This window comes from Ovis canadensis, chromosome 10 (genome assembly GCF_042477335.2).
Source record: "Ovis canadensis isolate MfBH-ARS-UI-01 breed Bighorn chromosome 10, ARS-UI_OviCan_v2, whole genome shotgun sequence".
Taxonomy (NCBI): Eukaryota; Metazoa; Chordata; class Mammalia; order Artiodactyla; family Bovidae; genus Ovis; species Ovis canadensis.
In genome coordinates, this window is record NC_091254.1 from 62,179,121 (window position 1) to 62,201,828 (window position 22,708).

Genomic DNA, 22,708 nt, shown 5'->3' on the forward strand with positions numbered 1-22,708 from the left:
AAGATCCCCTGGAGAAGGGCATGGCAATGCACTCTAGTGCTCCTGCCTGGAGAATCCCATGGACAGAGGAGCCTGGCAGATTACAGTCCATGGGATCTCAAAGAGTCAGACATGACTGAAGCGACTTAGCATATAGGCACATTGCTAGTACTTATTTACCTATAACTGGAAGTTTGTACCTTTTGGCCACTTTCATCCAATTCCCCCTCCTCCTACCACTCTCCCTGCCCCAACTCACGTAGCCTGATCTTTTTTTCCTGTAAGTTTGTTTGCTTGTTTGTTTCTGTGGTATAATGACCTACAGTACTATGTTAGTTCCCACAGCATAGGGATTCCATGCATGCATGCATGCTTAGTTGCTCAGTCATATCCAACTCTTTGCAACCATGTATACTATAGCTTGCCAGGCTCCTCTATCCATGAGATTCTCCAGGCAAGAATCCTGGAGTGGATTGCCATTCCCTTCTCCAGGAGATCTTCCCCACCCGGAGATCGACCCTCAGTCTCCTGCATCTCAGGCAAATTCTTTATGGTCTAAGCCACCAGGGAAGCCCATAATGATTCCATATTTCTATACATTTCAAGTGATCATTATGGTAAATCTAATTATTATGTTTGCTTTTATTTCTAATGCCCATTTCTGCAGTAAAGGAAATATAGTTAGAGACTGGAGCTTTTTTACCTACCAACTAAGCTTTTATTATGATTAACTAGTACTCTAAATGTGTCTCCTTGGAATTTTGCAACTGAAATAACTTCTAGGGAAAAAAAAACTATATAGTATTTGAGAAATGAAAATTGCAACCAGTTTTGGATTACGGTTTAGCTGTGTCAAGAATCAGTCTTTCTGGTGTTTTGTCAAACCAGCTGGAGTCTGAAACAGCATGGGTCATATAAACAAGTATATAATATATTCACAATTTTTCTAAGAATTGTTTTTGATTTAACATTTATTTGCATTGAGATAATCATGTAATTTGGCCTTGGAGTACAGAATGAAGCAGGGCGAAGGCTAATAGAGTTTTTCCAAGAGAACGCACTGGTCATAGCAAACACCCTCTTCCAACAACACAAGAGAAGACTCTACACATGGACATCACCAGATGGTCAACACCGAAATCAGACTGATTATATTCTTTGCAGCCAAAGATGGAGAAGCTCTATACAGTCCACAAAAAAAACACTGGGAGCTGACTGTGGGTCAGATCATGAACTCCTTATTGCCAAATTCAGACTGAAATTGAAGAAAGTAGGCAAAACCACTACACCATTCAGGTATGACCTAAATCAAATCCCTTATGATTATACAGTGGAAGTGAGAAATAGATTTATTAAACTAGATCTGATAGAGCGCGTGATGAACTATAGACGGAGGTTCGTGACATTGTACAGGAGACAGGGATCAAGACCATCCCCATGGAAAAGAAATGCAAAAAAGCAAAATGGCTGTCTGAGGAGGCCTTACAAATAGCTATGAAAACAAGAGAAACAAAAAGCAAAAGAGAAAAAAAAGTTATACCCATTTGAATGCAGAGTTCCAAAAATAGCAAGGAGAGATCAGAAAGCTTTCCTCAGTGATCAGTGCAAAGAAATAGAGGAAAACAGTGGAATGGGAAAGACTAGAGATCTCTTCAAGAAAATTAGAGATACCAAGGGAACATTTCATGCAAAGATGGGCTCAATAAAGGACAGAAATCATGTGGACCTAACAGAAGCAGAAGATATTAAGAAGAGGAGGCAAGTATACACAGAAGAACTGTACAAAAAAGATCTTCACAACCCAGATAATCATGATGCTGTGATCACTTACCTAGAGCCAGACATCCTGGAATGTGAAGTCAAGTGGTCCTTAGAAAGGATCACTACGAACAAAGCTAGTAGAGTGATGGAATTCCAGTTGAGCTACTTCTAATCCTGAAAGATGATGCTGTGAAAGTGCTGCACTCAATATGCCAGCAAATTTGGAAAGCTCAGCAGTGGCCACAGGACTGGAAAAGGTCAGTTTTCATTCCAATCCCAAAGAAAGGCAATGCAAAAGAATGCTCAAACTACCACACAGTTGCACTCATTTCACATGCTAGTAAAGTAATGCTCAAAATTCCCCAAGCCAGGCTTAAGCAATACGTGTACCATGAAATTCCAGATGTTCAAGCTGGTTTTAGAAAAGACAGAGGAACCAGAGATCAAATTGCCAACATTCGCTGGATCATAGAAAAAGCAAGAAAGTTCCAGAAAAACATCTATTTCTGCTTTATTGACTATACCAAAGCCTTTGACTGTGTGGATCACAATAAACTGTGGAAAATTCTGCAAGAGATAGGAATACCAGACCATCTGACCTGTCTCTTAAGAAACCTGTATGTAGGTCAGGAAGCACCAGTTAGAACTAGACATGAAACAACAGACTGGTTTCAAATAGGAAAAGGAGTACATCAAGGCTGTATGTTGTCACCCTGCTTATTTAACTTCTATACAGAGTACATCATGAGAAACACTGGACTAGATGAAGCACAAGCTGGAATGAAGATTGCTGGGAGAAATATCAGTAACCTCAGATATGCAGATGACACCACCCTTATGGCAGAAAGTGAAAAGGAACTCAAAAGCCTCTTGATGAAAGGGAAACAGGAGAGTGAAAAATTGGCTTAAAGCTTAACATTCAGAAAACGAAGATCATGGCATTTGGTCCCATCACTTCATGGGAAATAGATGGGGAAACAGTAGAAACAGTGTCAGACTTTATTTTTTGGGGCTCCAAAATCACCACAGATGGTGCTTGCAGCCATGAAATTAAGAGACGCTCACTTCTTGGAAGGAAAGTTATGACCAACCTAGATAGCATATTGAAAAGCAGAGACATTACTTTGCCAACAAAGGTCCGTCTAGTCAAGGCTATGGTTTTTCCAGTGGTCAGGTATGGATGTGAGAGTTGGACTGTGAAGAAAGCTGAATGCTGAAGAATTGATGCTTTTGAACTGGGGTGTTGAAGAAGACTCTTGAGAGTCCCTTGGACTGCAAAGAGATCCAACCAGTCCATCCTAAAGGAGATCGGTCCTGGGTGTTCATTGGTGGGACTGATGCTAAAGCTGAAACTCCAATACTTTGGCCACCTCATGTGAAGAGTTGACTCATTGGAAAAGACTCTAATGCTCGAAGGATTGGGGGCAGGAGGAGAAGGAGACGACAGAGGATGAGATGGCTGGATGGCATCACTGACTTAATGGACATGGGTTTGGGTAGACTCCGGGAGTTGGTGATGGACAGGGAGGCCTGGCATGCTGCAATTCATGGGGTTGCAAAGAGTCAGACACGACTGAGCAACTGAACTGAACTGAATCATATAATATAAATCTCATAATGACAGAATAACTAAATATGTAGTTCATTTAGTGATGAAAAATATGTGTTTAATAAATTCTGAGGATATCATTCTATCTATAAAATTAAAAATTTCATATCTCAGTTAATTTGATAATAATAGAATATTTTTGAAGGTCTTTGCAATCAGGATGATACCAGAAAATAATGACATGCTGTTTTTGATGTATATTTTAAAAGGTACCTCTACTTAGATAACAGTATGCCGAAGTTATTTTCTATTTAGTAAGAGTTGTCTATACTCCAGTTTTTTTTTTAATTATTTTATTTCTGGCTCATAAGCTATTTTACTGATTAATCTCTATTGGTTGACACTTTCTAAATTTTGAATCTGTTGTTAGCATCACTGTGCAAAAGATGACATCAAGCCACTGGCACAACAAGTATGACCACTAAACATTTCTGTCTAATAGTTATTAGATAGATTTACTCAAATTGTGTGAGTTTTCATGGCTCCCTACTGACATTCTGCATCAGTAATAAAAACCAACTTCTAATATCCAGTCCTGTTCTTTATGGGAGATAGGTTGATATAATGTAAACAATACTCACTTTGGAGTGAAACACAGCTGAGCTCAAATTATGGATTTAACACTGAAACTCCATTACTTGGACCCAGGGATTTAAGCCCTCTAAATAATTTACTTGACCATAAAGTAGATTAGAAAATATAACACCAAGGATTTGTAGGGATTAAGTGAACACAATCATTTACATTATACTCCAAATTTATTAATGTTATACCTCTGTTAGAGGATTTTAAAGAAAAATTTAATGACTCCTAAAGAAACTTACTGTTGGTATTTTTCTTGATCCAAACTTCTACTATGATAAAAAACCAAATAGGATTTGATTTTTGAAGGCCCCTATCTGGCTGTATACCCTTCATACTGTTCATGAACAGTATGAAAAAGGCAAAAAGATAGGACACTGAAAGATGAACTCCCCGTGTCTGTAGGTGCCCAGTATGCTACTGGAGATCAGTGGAGAAAGAACTCCAGAAAGAATGAAGAGACAGAGCCAAAGCAAAAACAATACCCAGTTGTAGATGTGCCTGGTGATGGAAGCAAGATCCAATGCTGTAAAGAGCCATATTGCATAGGAACCTGGAATGTTAGGTTCATGAATCAAAGCAAATTGGAAGTGGTCAAACAGGAGATGGCAAGAGTGAGCATTGACGTTTTAGGAATCAGCAAACTAAAATGGACTGGAATGGGTGAATTTAACTCAGGTGACCATTATATCTACTACTGTGGGCAAGAATCCCTTAGAAGAAACGGAGTAGCCATCATGGTCAACAAAAGAGTTCAAAATGCACTACTTGGATGCAGTCTTGAAAATGACAGAATGATCTCTGTTCATTTTCAAGGCAAACCATTCAGTATCACAGTAATCCAAGTCTATGCGCTGAACAGTAAGGCTGAAGAAGCTGAACGTTCTATGAAGACCTACGAGACCTCTTAGAACTAACGCCCAAAAAAGATCTCCTTTTCATTATAGGGGACTGGAATGCAAAAGTAGGAAGTCAGGAAACACCTGGAATAACAGGCAAATTTGGCCTTGATGTACAGAATAAAGCAAGTCAAAAGCTAATAGGGTTTGGCCAAGAGAACACAGTGGTCATAGCAAACACCCTCTTCCAACAACACAAGAGAAGACTCTACACATGAATATCATCAGATGGTGAACACTGAAATCAGATTGATTATATTCTTTGCAGCCAAAGATGGAGAAGCTCTATACAGTCCACAAAAAAAAAAGACTGGGAGCTGACTGTGGGTCAGATCATGAACTCCTTATTGCCAAATTCAGACTGAAATTGAAGAAAGTAGGCAAAACCACTAGACCATTCAGGTATGACCTAAATCAAATCCCTTATGATTATACAGTGGAAGTGAGAAATAGATTTATTAAACTAGATCTGATAGAGTGCGTGATGAACTATAGACGGAGGTTCGTGACATTGTACAGGAGACAGGGATCAAGACCATCCCCGAGAAAAAGAAATGCAAAAAAGCAAAATGGCTGTCTGAGGAGGCCTTACAAATAGCTATGAAAACAAGAGAAACAAAAAGCAAAAGAGAAAAAAAAGTTATACCCATTTGAATGCAGAGTTCCAAAAATAGCAAGGAGAGATCAGAAAGCTTTCCTCAGTGATCAGTGCAAAGAAATAGAGGAAAACAGTGGAATGGGAAAGACTAGAGATCTCTTCAAGAAAATTAGAGATACCAAGGGAACATTTCATGCAAAGATGGGCTCAATAAAGGACAGAAATGGTATGGACCTAACAGAAGCAGAAGATATTAAGAAGAGGAGGCAAGTATACACAGAAGAACTATACAAAAAAGACCTTCATAACCTAGATAATCACGATGCTGTGATCACTTACCTAGAGCCAGACATCCTGGAATGTGAAGTCAAGTGGTCCTTAGAAAGCATCACTACGAACAGAGCTAGTGGAGGTGATGAAACTCCAGTTGAGCTATTTCAGATCCTAAAAGATGATTATCTGCCTCCGGAGAATCCTGTATGCAGGTCAGTAAGCAACAGTTAGAACTGGACATGGAACAACAGACTGGTTCCAAATAGGAAAAGGAGTACGTCAAGGCTGTATATTGTCACCCTGCTTATTTAACTTATACGCGGAGTACATCATGAGAAACACTGAGCTGGACGAAGCACAGGCTGGAATCTAGTTTGCAGGGAGAAATATCAATAACCTCAGATATGCAGATGACACCACCCTTATGGCAGAAAGTGAAGAACTAAAGAGCCTCTTGAAAGTGAAAGAGGAGAGTGAAAAAGTTGGCTTAAAGCTCAACATTCAGAAAACAAAAATCATGCCATCTGGTCCCTTCACTTCATGGCCAGTAGATGGTGAAACAGTGAAAACATTGGCAGATTTTATTTTGGGGGGCTCCAAAATCACTGCAGATGGTGATTTACAGCCATGAAATTAAAAGACCCTTGCTACTTGGAAGGAAAGTTATGACCAACCTAGACAGCATATTATAAAACAGAGACATTACTTTGCCAACAAAGGTCTGTCTTGTCAAAGCTATTGTTTTTCCAGTGGTCATGTATGGATGTGAGAGTTGGACTATAAAGAAAGCTGAGCACCAAAGAATTGATGCTTTTGAACTGTGGTGTTGGAGAAGACTCTTGAGAGTCCTTTGGACTGCAAGGAGATCCAACCAGTCCATCCTAAAGGAAATCAGTCGTGAATATTCATTGGAAGGACTGATGTTGAAGCTGAAACTCCCATAGTTTGGCTTCCTGATGCGAAGAAGTGACTCATTTGAAAAGACTCTGATGCTGGAAAAAATTGAAGATGGGAGGAGTAGGGGACGACAGAGGATGAGTTGGCTGGATGGCATCACCGACTCGATGGACATGAGTGTGAGTAGGCTCCCGGAGTCGGTGATAGAACTGCAGCCTGGTGTGCTGCAGTCAATAGGGTCTCAGAGTCGGACACGACTGAGCAACTGAAGTGAGTGATCTGATCTGGCTGTATCACTCCTAATTTTCACTGTTGTTATCTTCCACCTTTTGGACATTCCCCTTAACTGTCACTGTGTGTATCTTTCTGTCAATTTCACTTCCTGCTGTCGTCAGCACTGTAAGTGAATGACTAATTCTGTGGCCTCATACTTCCTTGAGCCCTGCATGAACATTGACCTTCATCTCAGCTCTGCTTCATTGCTATTCTCATGTCACACCCTCCATTTTATGAACTAAAATTCCAGAGCTGAAGGCAGTACTCTACCTCTGAATCACCATTCTTTGACAGCAGTCTCTGGTCTTCCATCCTCCCTGCACAACCACTTCCTCGTAATCTGTGGGTTATCTTATCAGGACTTCAAGTCCTTTGTCCCTTGCCTTCTAATCTCAGTCCTTCTCTGTTCTCTTCCTTTCCTCTCCAAGTGAGACCCAGGATCCATTAGTTCATCAGTTCTCTTGCTTCATTTCCATTTGGATTTTTTATCCAAAAATGAAGGTTTTATCCCAAACTTGATTTCCATTTGGATTTTTTTGATCTCTATATTGTATCTCTATATCTATATCTCTCACTATGAAGTTGTATTTTATATTTATTAACTTCTCAAAACCTCAGCTTTCTTGTGTTTATTATCTTGGTAGTTATACCTACCTCATTACATTATGGCAGGGTTAAATGAGTTGCTATATATACAAACCAGCCAGCCTGCCTTCAGCCATGTTGAGAAAAATTGTGATGAAAGGTAGCATGACACTTAAAGATTAGAGCATGTTTGTACCTATGCTGCTGTGTGCTGCTAGAGAAACTCACCAAGCCAGGCGTATTCATATTACATGCGCTATAGATCACCCAACCCCTAGGGCATCCCTAAGATTTATCAGTTAGTCCGACTCCAAGCAAACCCATTTATGAGTCTTGAAAAGATGAATACTGTGTGTTTGGAATACCTGAAATATATATTTAAATTTTAGAAACCTCCGAGAAGCAAGGGATAATGCTGTGGCTGAAAAGGACCGAGCGGTGATGGCTGAAAAGAATGCTCTAGAAAAACACGATCAGCTGTTAGACAGGTAAGCATCCTGAAAACAGAGACGTTGAAACTTTGATTTTTGTTCCCGTTACTCTTTCTTTTAGAATATATCTTTTTAATAGAAGTTTAGTTTTCATTTAAGTATTATGTACATGTAATAATTTACATATATGATAATGGTACATATTGAAACAAGACAGAGAACAGCGTAGTCACCCTAAGGAGTTTCCTTATGTCCCTTTGGTCAGTCTCAGCCACCACCCATCAAGAGGTGAACACTTTGTGATTTCTCTCACTGTAGTTTAGTTTTGTTCTTCATGGATGAAAAAGACATGGAATTGTGCAGTGTGTACCCTTTTGTGTCTCAGTTCTTTCACTCAACATTGTATGTTTTCATCCATTTTCTGTTATACCAGTAGTTCATTTCTTAACTTGCTGGGCATGAATATTCACAGTTTGTTTATTCGTTCACCTCTCAGTGGACGTTTGTTTTTCTCCCAGTTTGGTGCTACTATGAGGAAAGCTGCTATGAATGTTTGTATACACGTCTTTTGTGGGTATATGTTTCTGTTTCTCTCGTATAAATAGCTAAGAGTGAAATTGCTAATCATCAGTAGATGATTATTTTTACCATGAAAGACGTGGAAGTTGAAATAACTCCTTGACCCATGGACTATAGAATCAGTTATGTTATGTGTTAGCAGACATGAAAGCAGCATTCATGTCATTGTGCATCCATCCTCAGAATTGTTGGTTAACTAAATACATTGTCATTGAGTAGTAATATTTTGAAAAGGGTTTTTTTTTGTTTTTTTTTTAGCAGTCAGTCTCAGCAGTGGGTTTAAAATATTCAGTGAGCCATGTTATAAACAGAACAGGGTCATCCCGACTCTGCTGTTCCCCTTATAGAGCACAAGTCGAGTAGATGTAGCACAATTCTTAGGCCACCTAGGATTTTCAGAACAGTAAATGAGCATTGGCATCACCTTAAAGTCGCCAGCTTCATTAGCCCCTAACAAGAGAGTCAGATTGTTCTTTGAAACTTTGAAACTAGACATTGAGTTCTCCTCTCTGGCTATGAAAGTCATAGGTGGCATCTTCTTCCAATAGAAAGGTATTCCATCTACATTGATAATCTATGTTTAGCATAGCCACTTTCATTAATTATCTTAGCTAGATCATCTGGATAACTTGCTACAGCTTTCACATCATCACTTGCTGGTTTGCCTTGCGCTTTTATGTTGTGGAGATGACGTCTTCCCTTAAATTTCATGATCCCATGAACCAACCTCTTCAAGCTTCAGACTTTTCTTCTCCAGCTTCCTTACCTCTCTTAGCTTTCCAAAAATTGAAGAGACTTAAGGCCTTGCTCTGTATTCGGCTTTGGCTTAAGGGAACATGGTGGCTGGCTGGTTTGATCATCTGACTAGACTACTATAACTTGCTTCATATCAGCAGTAAGGCTGTTTTACTTTCTTATCATTTTTGTCTTCACTGGAGACACAGTTTCAATTTCCTTCCAAGAACTTTTCCTTTACATCCACGGCTTGGCTAACTCTTCAGCGCAAGAGGCCTAACTTTCAGCCTATATCAACTTTCAACCTATAGCAACTTTCAGTGTGCCTCTAAGCTTAATCATTTCTAGCTTTTGATTTAAAATGAGAAATGTGTGCCTCTTCCTTTCACTTGAACACTTTGGAGGCCATCGTAGGGGTAATTTCAGTATTGTTGTTTCTCAGGGAATAGGGAGGCCCAAGGAGGGGGAGAGAGCCTGAGGAGATAAGAGAGTCTGTAAATGACTTTAAGTACTAAGCTGTACAGTCTGTTTGCCATTCTGTTGAATAACATGATCAGAGTTCCCAGTTCTAGAATAATTACCCTGGAAGAACGAGTGATGAAAGTAGTACTAAGTTAATAACAGGAAGATAGTTCAGAGAATACTATAAATAGTTTATCTTATATAGGCAAGATTTCTAAAGCCCCCAAACAATTACAGTAGTAACATCAAAAATCACTGATCCCAGATCACTATAATAAATATAATAAGTTTAAAATATTATGAGAAATCTCCAAAATGTGACACCGATATGCAAGTGAGCAGATACTGGAAAAATGGCACTGGTGAACTTGCTTGGTGCCACAAACCTTCAGTTTGTAAGAGAAAAAAGAAAAGTCAGCATGTGCAAAGCTCAATAAAATGAAAGTGTATTAAAAGGAGATATTAAATAGTGGGGCTGTATGTAACCTTGTTCTTTATGAACCTTGTTCATAATTTTCCAGGTCTCCTGTAAATGTGTTATCATACTTCCATAATTTAAAAAATAAAAAAATATAAAAAAGGAGATATTAATATTTCTGTATCAGCTTAGAATTAAAATACAAGGACAACTTTGAAGATTTTCATATGGAGATACTATTCTATGGTAATAGGAGTTATATCTAGAATGTGATACATTGGTTGGTTCTGGGCACCCAAGCTCTAAACCAAAGGTCTTAATTGACCAAACCTACTCAGAAGATTAGAAAACATCCTATTAGTGCCCAGATTATAACTGTCTACAAATAGTTGAAGGGTACTTTTCTCACTTGGTAAGGTCTAAAGTAGTAGAATTAGAACAACTGAGTAGACATTACAAAAAGAGTAAAGATAAGCTTTCTGATGAAAGTGAAAGTGAGTCTCTCAGTCATGTCCGACTTTTTGTGACCCCATAGACTATACAGTCCTGGAATTCTCCAGGCCAGAATACTGGAGTGGGTAGCCTTTCCCTTCTCCAGGGGACCATCCCAACCCAGGGATCAAACCCAGGTCTCCCACATTGCAGGCGGATTCTTTACCAGCTGAGCCACCACGGAAGCCCAAGAATCCTGGAATGGGCAGCCTATCCCTTCTCTAGCGAATCTTCCCGACTCTGGAATCAAACCAGGGTCTCCTGCATTGCAGGCGGATTCTTTACCAACCGAGCTACCAGGAAAGCCCAAGCTTTCTGATAGGGCTTTTCAAAACGCCTCGGCATCGAGTGTGTTCTCCATCAGCAGAAAAGTGCAGGCATCAGCTGGCTAAGCATTTGGTAGGATTGTGTTTATACGGACTGAAGTATCAAGTGGGTAGTTTGATGCATTTATAAAGTCTCTCCTTTTTTAAGTATTTGTTTAGTTATTTGGCTGCATCAGGTATTAGTTTTGGCACATGCAGGATTTTTCACTGAGGCACATGGACTCTGTAGTTGTGGCGTACAGACTTAGTTGCTCAGAAACATGTGGGATCTTAGTTTATTGACCAGGGATCAAACCCATGTCCCCTGCATTGCAGGGCGGATTCTTAACCACTGGACCTCCAGGAAAGTCCCTGAAGACCATTTTAATCCTGAAATTATCTGTAACAACAAGTTCGAAAGAGTTAATACACTGATTAAGTTACCATGTAAAAGGAATGGTGAACCCAAGCAATTTTTGTATCTTAAAATCTCTGTAGTTCACTTTTCCTGTTGTTTTTTTTTAATAAAAACCTATTGTTTAACACAATATTCGAAAAAGATACTCTCTCTGTATATATTTAAATATCCACTGAAATTCTTTTGAGTATAGTTGGCCTAGGAATATTTTGGGAATATCGTGTATATGTTTTGTGTATATTGAAACCCTAGGAAAAATATTTGTTTTATTTTTCAGAGGTTGAGTTTTTACTCTGGCTTCCTTTGTGTCAAAATCAGAATAAACAAATGTGTTTCATTTACATGCACTGCGATTTCCCTGAATCGTGCTTAAGTAAAGCCTGAGACATGTCTATACACAATTTTCCTGTCAAGGATAACCAATCACAACTTTTTCATTTTTGTTGAAAGTTTTACTTTATCAAATGCTTCATTTAATGATTAAACAACCTGTGTTATTATAAAGAGAAATGTAAGGAAGTGGTATGCCACTTTCAAACATGAATGAAAAAGGCTTTTTGCTCAAGACTTTAATTTTCTACAAAAACAAATCGGGCTTTTCTCAGGCATAGAAAAGACCTCTATATGTCCCAATTCAAATTACATAATTTATTTAATAAGTAACAAATACCCAGCTTTCATGAGCAGGAATAGTTATTACCTCTCCTTCTGTTGCTTTGAATCTCTATAAGCACTCTGAGGACTCTTTCTGCCCGAAGGGGAAATTTTTAAACTCAGTCAGTGTGAACAGAGTAAATTTGAATACACTGTTACATCTGTGGGATCCTGCAGGAGAGGCCTGTGTTTGAATCTTAGTTTAAGTTTATAATCCAGCTGCTGCTGCCAAGTCGCTTGGGTTGTGTCCGACTCTGTGTGATCCCATAGACGGCAGCCCACCAGGCTCCCTCGTCCCTGGGATTCTCCAGGCAAGAACACTGGAGTGGGTTGATATTGCCTTCTCCAATGAATGAAAGTGGAAAGTGAAAGTGAAGTCGCTCAGTCGTGTCCGACTCTTAGCGACCCCATGGACTACAGCCTACCAGGCTCCTCTGTTCATGGGATTTTCCAGGCAAGAGTACTGGAGTGGGTTGCCATTGCCTTCTCCAGAGTTAATTTTAATAGTCTTTTCCAGTTATAGTTATTTTAATTTTTTTAGCTATGATTTGATGTATTTGGAATTTTTTTTTCAGTTTGTAGATATTGTTAAGTGAATATTACTTGACAATATGATTTCAATCCCTACAACTTCTCTGGTAATAGTAGAATTTTGTCCTGATTTTCCACTTGTAGAAGACAGAAGATAAGAGGGAATAGGAGATCTAGTGAGTAGATTAAGAGAGTCATATGTTATATTGGGCTAATTTAAAGCTTGATATAGCAGCCAGCTGTCCTAAATTTCCATTCAGTGCTTTATCCCCAAGAGTAGAACAGTTTTGACATGGCTTTATTCTACCTTTTGTCATATTCTTATATTGTTTTATCTTTGTTTCTTTGTTTTTTAATCGTGCCTTGCTCCTTCAATAGGCCCATAAATGTTTGTGTCATTTGAGATGGGATAAAGGATGTTGAAATTTGAAATAGAATTATTTATACTGTGTTTAAACTTTGTTTACTTAATAAATTCTGTGGTAATTTCATTCATATTATCCTTAGTTTTCCTGGTTACATAACGTTTAGTTCACATCATAGTTGTTATTTGAATGCAGAAATTCTTGATTCTCAATCCCATAATAAATTACTCTTTTGACATACTTCTCTATGAAAGAAAGAATATACAATAAATTCATGCTTCTTAAATAATTTTTAGTATTTTATTTTTTCTTTGAAAATGTGCAAAGTACTCTCTTTAATTGTAAGCTCAGTTCAGTTCAGTCGCTCAGTCGTGTCCGACTCTTTGGGACCCCATGAATCGCAGCACGCCAGGCCTCCCTGTCCATCACCATCTCCTGGAGTTCACTCAGACTCACCTCCATCGAGTCCGTGATGCCATCCAGCCATCTCATCCTTGGTCGTCCCCTTCTCCTCCTGCCCCCAATCTCTCCCAGTATCAGAGTCTTTTCCAATGAGTCAACTCTTTGCATGAGGTGGCCAAAGTACTGGAGCTTCAGCTTCAGCATCATTCCTTCCAAAGAAATCCCAAGGTTGATCTCCTTCAGAATGGACTGGTTGGATCTCCTTGCAGTCCAAGGGACCCGCAAGAGTCTTCTCCAACACCACAGTTCAAAAGCATCAATTCTTTGGCGCTCAGCCTTCTTCACAGTCCAACTCTCACATCCATACATGACCACAAGAAAAACCATATCCTGGACTAGACAGACCTTAGTCAGCAAAGTAATGTCTCTGCTTTTGAATATGCTATCTAGGTTGATCATAACTTTTCTTCCAAGGAGTAAGCATCTTTTAATTTCATGGCTGCAGTCACCATCTGCAGTGATTTTGGAGCCCCCCCAAAATAAAGTCTAACACTGTTTCTACTGTTTCCCCATCTATTTCCCATGAAGTAATGGGACCAGATGCCATGATCATTTTCTGAATGTTGAGGTTTAAGCCAACTTTTTCACTCTCCTCTTTCACTTTCATCAAGAGGCTTTTTAGCTCCTCTTCACTCTGCCATAAGGGTGGTGTCATCTGCATATCTGAGGTTATTGATAACAGCTGCTGTGCTTTGCTGGCGCAGCCGTGAAGAGATACCCCACGCCAAGGTAAGAGAAACCCAAGTAAGATGGTAGGTGTTGCAAGAGGGCATCAGAGGGCAGACACACTGAGACCGTACTCACAGAAAACTGTCAGTCTAATCACACTAGGACCACAGCTTTGTCTAACTCAATGAATTGTAAGCTACTCTGATGATTTTTCAAAGTTTATAAGATTATGTTTTATTACTTGATTACTCTTATTTTTTGAAATGTTCTGTTTGCCCATTGGTTTGTTTCATTTATATTGAAACAGTCAAGCTCCATGTTCTCAAATTTTCTTTCAGTTTTTAAGCTGCTGTTCCATCTGACATATATTTGGCCACTTGTATAGGATATTCTAAACTGGTTTCATCACATCCTAAGTTACCACAAGTGACTCTATTTCTTTCCTTGTAAAGGCTTTGGAATTAGTAGTATATAATGTCATGTACATGAAAGCATTAAGAAGTTTATTGCTGAGATGAAAATTATTTCTTCCTTCTTGGTCGAGACACAAGGCTTTGAAAAGAACTGATAAGAAAAACCCATATTTGGATCACAGTGTATGGATTTTGTTTTATCCACCTCTCATCTATCTTTCTTTTTCTTTATAAGGTATTGGTCTGATCTGAAATTCCTTGTCCCACCAGAAACAATGGCCCAGGGGGTCCTGTAGCCAGTCATGGATAGTTTGTTGCTTATAATTGGGCTTAAAGGGTACTACAGGTTCTAAAGTGATATACCTATTCTCCTCCTCAAAAGAATACATCTTTAGTATTTTCATGCAGCGAGTCAAAATACACACATGCACAAAACAATTAGATACTGTTTTCTGTCAGTCTGTTTTTTTTTTCCAGAGGACTAGGTGGCTTCTGTAGCCAAAAAACAACAAAAAAAGCTATATTAGGGAAATTAATGATGGATGCCAGTATTGTTAGTCCGTGGGACAGAACATCTTTATACAGTAATAGACTAGAGTTATCAGCATATCTTGTTGTGTAAATGGAACAATTGATATAGAGAAAGCTGTTTCCATTCCTGGCAGCATAAACCTCTTCTCTCCTCAAGCCAGAATAACTTTCAATGGATATCACTCTCAGAAGATCAATTCACTGTTGATATTATCAAATCAAAACTGGGCTTTAGCAGTCTATCTTAGTCCTTATTCTTTTTTAACTTATTATTTCAAATTTCATTTGTGCACAAAAGCTACAAGAATGATGCAAAGAACTCCTTTAGGTCTTTTATCTAGATCCTCCCCTTTCTAGCATTTAACTACATTTGTTCTATTATTCTTATTCTCTCTCTCTCTCCTCTTTCTCTCCCTTCTTCCCCCACACATTATTTTTTCTTTCCTGCATAGTTTAATGCATCATATACTTTTACATCTTCACAGTTTATTTTCTAGGAATAAGAATATTCTCTTATACAACCACAGGACACTTGTCAAATTCAGGATAACATTGATAATAACACTGGTATCCATTTTTGCCATTGTCCCAGTAATGTCCTTTTATAACAGTTTTTTGTCTGGCCCAACATCCCATCCAAAATTATGCTCTACTTTTAGTTATCATGCCTCTTAGTCTCCTTTAATCTGAAACAGTTCATTTGTTTTCTTTTCCATTTTGTTTTAATGACTTTTGATTGATATGTTGGATCATATACATATATATGTCTCTTCTTTCTGGAATCTCTTCTGCTCAGCTTTTAACTGTCACTTTAGGGAATGACCAAAAGTGCTTTTAAACTCAAACCGTATCTTTTCTTATGTTTTGTAAACTGTACTTCCAGCTACGTGATTGACATTTTTACCTCGATGTTTTTCTGGACCTTTAAACTCAGTATTTCTGAAACAAACTCAGCTTCCACCCACATTCACCCTTCCCAGAACAAAAAGTGGCTTTAGCTGACCTCACATCAATAAACTATACTAGCATTCTTAGGTCATTTATTTCTGTTTGACCTTCCAGAATAATAATCCTTTCCCCTTGTTCCTCTGTGTAATCTTGCTAAATTTCATAGCTTCTAAAACCCCTGTCATATCTGTATAATCCTCTGCATTCCTGCTGCCATCATCCTGGGTCAGCTTCTCGTTACTTCTTGACTGGTGTCATGTTGTAATTGTGTACAGTAGCCTCTTAATTGATTGCTCCATCTTTCCCCCTCAGTCAGTCCTCTTGCCCAGACCTGTTTCTCCTCCCGTAGTTCTGCATTCTGACTAATGTCATTATTTGCCCAGGCACTTGAACAAGAGAGCTGGTGGTTCACATCTCCTTTTTTTTCCCCCCTCACTCCTCTTCTCTTTATTCAACCAAGAACTGTTTGTTGACAACTGCCATGTGCCATTTGCTGTGCTAGAAGTTGATGTACATAAACAAATCCGTGAAGGGAGACTGCCCCTACTGAAAGTCAATTGAGGGAGACGGAAAATAACCAAACAGATCCATAATTATTATAATTATGTGTTTTGATGACTGCTCTGAACTAGATTAGAGGAGGAATAATGGATCGGGCAGGGTATATCATGGTAAGATAGTCCAGAAGGGCCTCTCTGAACACTTAAACTAAACAAATGTCATGTTATTTCTAATTTCTAAATATATCTAATCATGTCCCTCCTCTTAAACCCAGGTGCCGCTGCTTTAGTCAAAGCTTTCTTTTCTCTTGCCCGAACTATTTATAATAGCCTCTGAACCATCTTGCCACTTTCAGTTTAGTCCTATTTTCATCACTCATTCTTCAAGAATAATGTTCTAAAACTGAGAGCTCTGATCATGTCATTCAGAAGAATGGCATCCAGACTGCCCACAACTTAGCATTTAAAGTCATTCACAGACTTCCTGCCTGTCTTCGCAGTTGCAGATCTTTCTTTTGATTCTCCCCTTATACTCAGGACTAGTTGATCTTTTCACATTCTGCAAGAGTGTGGTGCTTCCTGGCTCACCCTTTTATATGTATTCTTTGCTAAGAATGACCTTTTCTTTCCCTTTCTCATGTATCTTACCTTTCACCTGTCAGGTAGAGGCACATTCATGAGGTGAGACTGAAATCACTGATCTTGTCTTCCATGCATGCCTTAAGTTCCTGTCAGAAATATTGACATCTCTGCTATTTTCTAGCATTATAATTGTGTTTAATTTGCAAATCTTTCCCTCTGAAGTGTTGGGGGTTTTTCTTGAGGTCAGAGGTTTTTCTCTTCGATATCTTTGCCTCTCTAGTAAGATAAGGCCTCTATTCAGTGTCTTTGATATAAGGAATTCTCAACAAATATTTATCAATTTCAACTGATCAGAGCTTACCATGTTCATTTTGACTCTTTCCATCATGAAGGCAGTTTGAATGCTGAAAAGAGTGCCCCAGACTTGATTTTACTGTATCAGTGATTCCCAAATCTAGATGAATTTCAGTTACCTGGAGAGATATTTTTGGGTTTTGGGGGAAGACTTTTTTTTTTGCCTCCCTCTACTTGGTAGAGGGTCCCCAGGAATTTGGATTTCCTACAAAGCTCCGCAAATAATCCTGAGCTATTCATTCCTCAGATATGTGTTTTGGAAACACTGCAACAGTATCTATCACTGTGCCCTTCTTGGTGCCTTAATTAACCAGTAATCTCAAAGAAAATATAAGCTTTTTTTTTTTTTAACTTGGATACAATCTCAAAAATGACAGAATGATCTCTGATCGTTTCCAAGGCAAACCATTCAATATCTCAGTAATCCAAGTCTATGCCCTGACCAGTAGCGCTGAAGAAACTGAAGTTGAACGGTTCTTTGAAGACCTACGAGACCTTCTAGAGCTAACACACAAAAAAGATGTCCTTTTCATTATAGGGGACTGGAGTGCAAAAGTAGGAAGTCAAGAGATACCTGGAATAACAGGCAAATTTGGCCTTGGAGTACAAAACGAAGCAGGTCAAAGGCTAACACAGTTTTGCGAAGAGAACGCACTGGGCATAGCAAATACCCTCTTCCAACAACACAAGAGGAGACTCTACACATGGACATCACCAGATGGTCAATACCGAAATCAGACTGATTATATTCTTTGCAGCCAAAGATGGAAAAGCTCTATACTGTCAGCAAAAACAAGACCAGGGGCTGACTGTGGTCAGATCATGAACTCCTTATTGCCAAATTCAGACATAAATTAAAGAAAGTAGGGAAAGCCACTAGACCATTTAGGTATGATGTAAATCAAATCTCTAACAATTATACAGTAGAAGTGACAAATAGATTCAAGGGATTAGATCTGGTAGAGTGTCTAAAGAACTATTAATGGAGGTACATGCCATTGTACAAGAGACAGGGATCAAGACCGTCCCCAAGAAAAGGAAATTCAAAAATGCAAAATGGTTGTCTGAGGATACCTTACAAATAGCTGAGAAAAGGAAAGAAAAGGAGAAAAAGCAAAGGAGAAAAGGAAAGATACACCCATTTGAATGCAGAATTCCAAAGAATAGCAAGGAGAGATAAGAAAGCCTTCCTCAGTGATCAATGCACAGAAATAAAGGAAGACAATAGAATGGGAAAGACTAGAGATCTCTTCAAGAAAATTACAGATACCAAGGGAACATTTCATGCAAAGATGGGCTCAATAAAGGACAGAAAGCATGTGGGCCTAATAGAAGCAGAAGATATTGAGGTGGTAAGAATACATCGAAGAACTATACAAAAAAGATCTTTATGACCCAGATAACCACGATTATATGATCACTCACCTAAAGCCAGACATCCTGGAATGTGAAGTCAAGAGGGCCTTAGGAAGCATTACTACAAGCAAAGCTAGTGAAGGCAGTGGAATTCCAGTTGAACTATTTCAAATCCTAAAAGATGCTGCTGCTAAAGTGTTGTACTCAATATGCCAGCAAATTTGGAAAACTTAGCAGTGGCCACAGGTCTGGAAAGGTCTGTTTTCATTCTAGTCCCAAAGAGAGGCAGTGCGAAAGAATGTTCAAACTACTGCACAATTGCACTCATCTCACAGGCTAGCACAGTAATGCTCAAAATTCTCCAAGCCAGGCTTCAAGAGTATGTGAACCGTGAACTTTCAGATGTTCAAGCTAGTTTTAGAAAAGGCAGAGGAACCAGAGATCAAATTGCTGACATCCGTTGGATCATCAAAAAAGCAAGAGAGTTCCAGAAAAACATCTATTTCTGCTTTATTGACTATGCCAAAGCCTTTCACTGTGGATCACAACAAACTGTGGAAGATTCTTAAAGAGATGGGATTACCAGACCACCTTACCTACCCCCTGAGAAATCTGTATGCAGGTCAAGAAGCAACAGTTAGAACTGGACATGAAACAATAGACTGGTTCCAAATCGAATAAGGCATATCTCAAGGCTGTAAATTGTCACCCTGCTTATTTAACTTATATGCAGAGTACATCGTGAGAAATGCTGGGGTGAATGAACCACAAATTGGAATCAAGTTTGCCAGGAGAAATATCAATAATCTCAGATATGCAGATGACACCAGCCTTATGGCAGAAAGTGAAGAAAAACTAAAGAGCCTCTTGATGAAAGTGCAAGAGGAGAGTGAAAAATTTGGCTTAAAGCTCAACATTCAGAAAACTAAGATCATGGCATCCAGTCCTATCACTTCATGGCAAATAGATGGGGAAACAATGAAAACAGTGACAGGCTTTATTTTTCGAGGCTCCAAAATCACTGCAGATAGTGGCTGCAACCATGAGATTAAAAGACCCTTGCTCCTTGGAAGGAAAGTTATGACCAACCTAGACAGCATATTAAAAAGCAGAGACATTACTTTGCCAGCAAAGGTCCATCTAGTCAAGGCTATGGTTTTTCCAGTAGTCATGTATGGATGTGAGAGTTGGACTATAAAGAAAGCTGAGAGCCAAAGAATTGCTGCTTTTGAACTGTGGTGGTAGAGAAGAGTCTTGAGAGTCCCTTGGACTGTAAGGATATCCAACCAGTCCATCCTATAGGAAATCAATCCTGAATATCCATTGAAAGGAGTGATGCTGAAGCTGAAACTCCAACACTTTGGCCACCTGATGCGAAGAGCTGACTTTTGAAAAGACCCTGATGCTGTGAAGGATTGAAGCCAAGAAGAAAAGGGGACGACAGAGGATGAGATGGTTGGAGGGCATCACCGTCTCCATGGACATGAGTTTGCGTAAGCTCTTTGAGTTTGTAATTGACAGGGTAGCCTGGCATGCTGCAGTTTGTGGGATCACAAAGAGTTGGACACAACTGAGCGACTGAACACTACTGAACTGATGATGCACAAAACTTAGAAAGGAATTAAAGAGAAAAGTGAAGATAGGAAAAGGAGGGAGGGTAATCCAGAACATTGAATTGATAATTTGAAAAGGAAGGTTTCTAAATCAGAAACAGACTAAAACAAAAACAAAAACAGAAAGAGAAAAAAGTCATCCAAACATTTAGTGAAGTGATATTAGACATAGAGAACAGACAAAATATATCCATGTTCAGAGAATTATCAAGAAGAATTTTTAAAAAAGAGAAAGTTAGTGTGTCAGGATAAGAAAGCAAAATGGAAGAGGAAAAAATATTTAGAGATATAGTAGAAGAAAATTCTTTCTGAGATAAGGATCTGCAGTTTAGCAGAATTCACCACATTCTGGGTGGTGTGGAGAGAACAGGAACAATAGTGCAGTAAATCCAAGTGAAGTTGTTAAATATAACTTAAAGGAACATTATTAGAAGTATCTGGACTGGATAAGTAAGTCATTTGCTAAGGAACAAAATACTGGTTGAGCTTAATTTTCTCTTTCCATAATTTTGTACTTTATTTGTTTAGCAGTATTATTATTTTTTTAATATATTGATTGATTAGTTGATTGCTTTGGTAACCCCAGGTCTTAGTTGCAATAAGTTGCAACTTAGTTGCATCCTCAGTTGTGGCATGGAGAGTCCTAGTGGTGGCAGTGTGGGATCCAGCTCCCTTACCAAGGGTCAAACCCCAGTCCCCTGCATTGGAGGTCAGAGTCTTAGCTACTGGACCACCAGGGAGGTTCCTGACAATATTTATTAACCATCTGTTTTAAGCAAGCACTTCTTGACAGTGGAATTGAAGATATAACAAAAGGTCTCTGTCTCAGCAGAATTTACATTCTTATGGTGTAAATCAGAATGCATGTAAATAAGCAATAAAGAAAGTAATTTTTAGAAGGTAGCAATTATTTGTAGTGATGCTTCCTAAGGCCCTCTTGACTTCACATTCCAGGATGTCTGGCTCTAGGTGAGTAATCACACCATCCTGATTATCTTGGTCGTGAAGATCTTCTTTGTACAGTTCTTCTGTGTATTCTTGCCACCTCTTCTTAACATCTTCTGCTTCTGTTAGGTCCATACCATTTCTGTCCTTTATCAAGCCCATCTTTGCATGAAATGTTCCCTTGGTATCTCTAATTTTCTTGAAGAGATCTCTAGTCTTTCCCATTCTGTTGTTTTCCTCTATTTGTTTGCATTGATCGCTGAAGAAGGCTTTCTTATCTCTTCTTGCTATTCTTTGGAACTCTGCATTCAGATGCTTATATCTTTCCTTTTCTCCTTTGCTTTTTCACCTCTCTTCTTTTCACAGCTATTTGTAAGGCCTCCCCAGACAGCCATTTTGCTTTTTTGCATTTCTTCTCCATGGAGATGGTCTTGATCCCTGTCTCCTGTACAATGTCACGAACCTCCATCCATAGTTCATCAGGCACTCTGTCTATCAGATCTAGTCCCTTAAATCTGTTTCTCACTTCCACTGTATGATCATAAGGGATTTGACTGAGGTCATACCTGAATGGTCTAGTGGTTTTGCCTACTTTCTTCAATTTCAGTCTGAATTTGGCAATAAGGAGTTCATGATCTGACCACAGTCAGCTCCTGGTCTTGTTTTTGTTGACTGTATAGAGCTTCTCCATCTTTGGCTGCAAAGAATATCATCAGTCTGATTTCAGTGTTGACCATCTGGAGATGTCCATGTGTAGAGTCTTCTGTTGTGTTGTTGGAAGAGGGTGTTTGCTATGACCAGTGCATTTTCTTGGCAACACTCTAGTAGTCTTTGTCCTGCTTCATTCCATATTCCAAGGCCAAATTTGCTTGTTGCTCCAGGTGTTTCTTAACTTCCTACTTTTACATTCCAGTCCCCTATAGTGAAAAGGACACCTTTTTTGGGTGTTAGTTCTAAAAGGTCTTGTAGGTCTTCATAAAACCATTCAGCTTCAGCTTCTTCACTATTACTGGTTGGGGGATAGACTTAGATTACTGCGATATTGAATGGTTTGCCTTGGAAACAGAGATCATTCTGTCGTTTTTGAGATTGCATCCAAGTACTGCATTTCAGACTCATTTGTTGACCATGAAGGCTACTCCATTTCTTCTAAGGGATTCCTGCGTGCAGTAGTAGATATAATGGTCATCTGAGTTAAATTCACCCATTCCAGTCCATTTTAGTTCACTGATTCCTAGAATGTCGACGTTCACTAAAGCATCACTACAAAGAAAGCTAGTAGAGGTGATGGAATTCCAGTTGAACTATTTCAAATCCTGAAAGATGATGCTGTGAAAGTGCTGCATTCAATATGCCAGCAAATTTGGAAAACTCCGCAGTGGCCACAGGACTGGAAAAGGTCAGTTTTCATTCCAATCCCACAGAAAGGCAATGCCAAAGAATGCTCACACTACTGCACAATTGCACTCATCTCACACACTAGTAA

General features: G+C 39.0%; 1 protein-coding gene across 4 annotated transcripts in view; it reads left to right on the top strand.

Moving 5' to 3' along the window:
* The window catches only part of PIBF1 (progesterone immunomodulatory binding factor 1), a 230,826-nt gene that overhangs the window by 72,569 nt on the left and 135,549 nt on the right, over positions 1-22,708 (top strand). For 3 of the 4 annotated variants that reach the window (XR_011259599.1, XM_069602323.1, XM_069602325.1), the window contains one exon: positions 7,849-7,947. The exons of the other annotated variant lie outside the window; for it this stretch is intronic. Coding sequence is in view for 2 of the 3 variants with exons in the window: in XM_069602323.1 (XP_069458424.1) it covers positions 7,849-7,947 (99 nt within the window). In the remaining variant the exon portion in view is untranslated. The remainder of the gene's footprint in view (positions 1-7,848; positions 7,948-22,708) is intronic. 4 annotated transcript variants of the gene reach the window in all.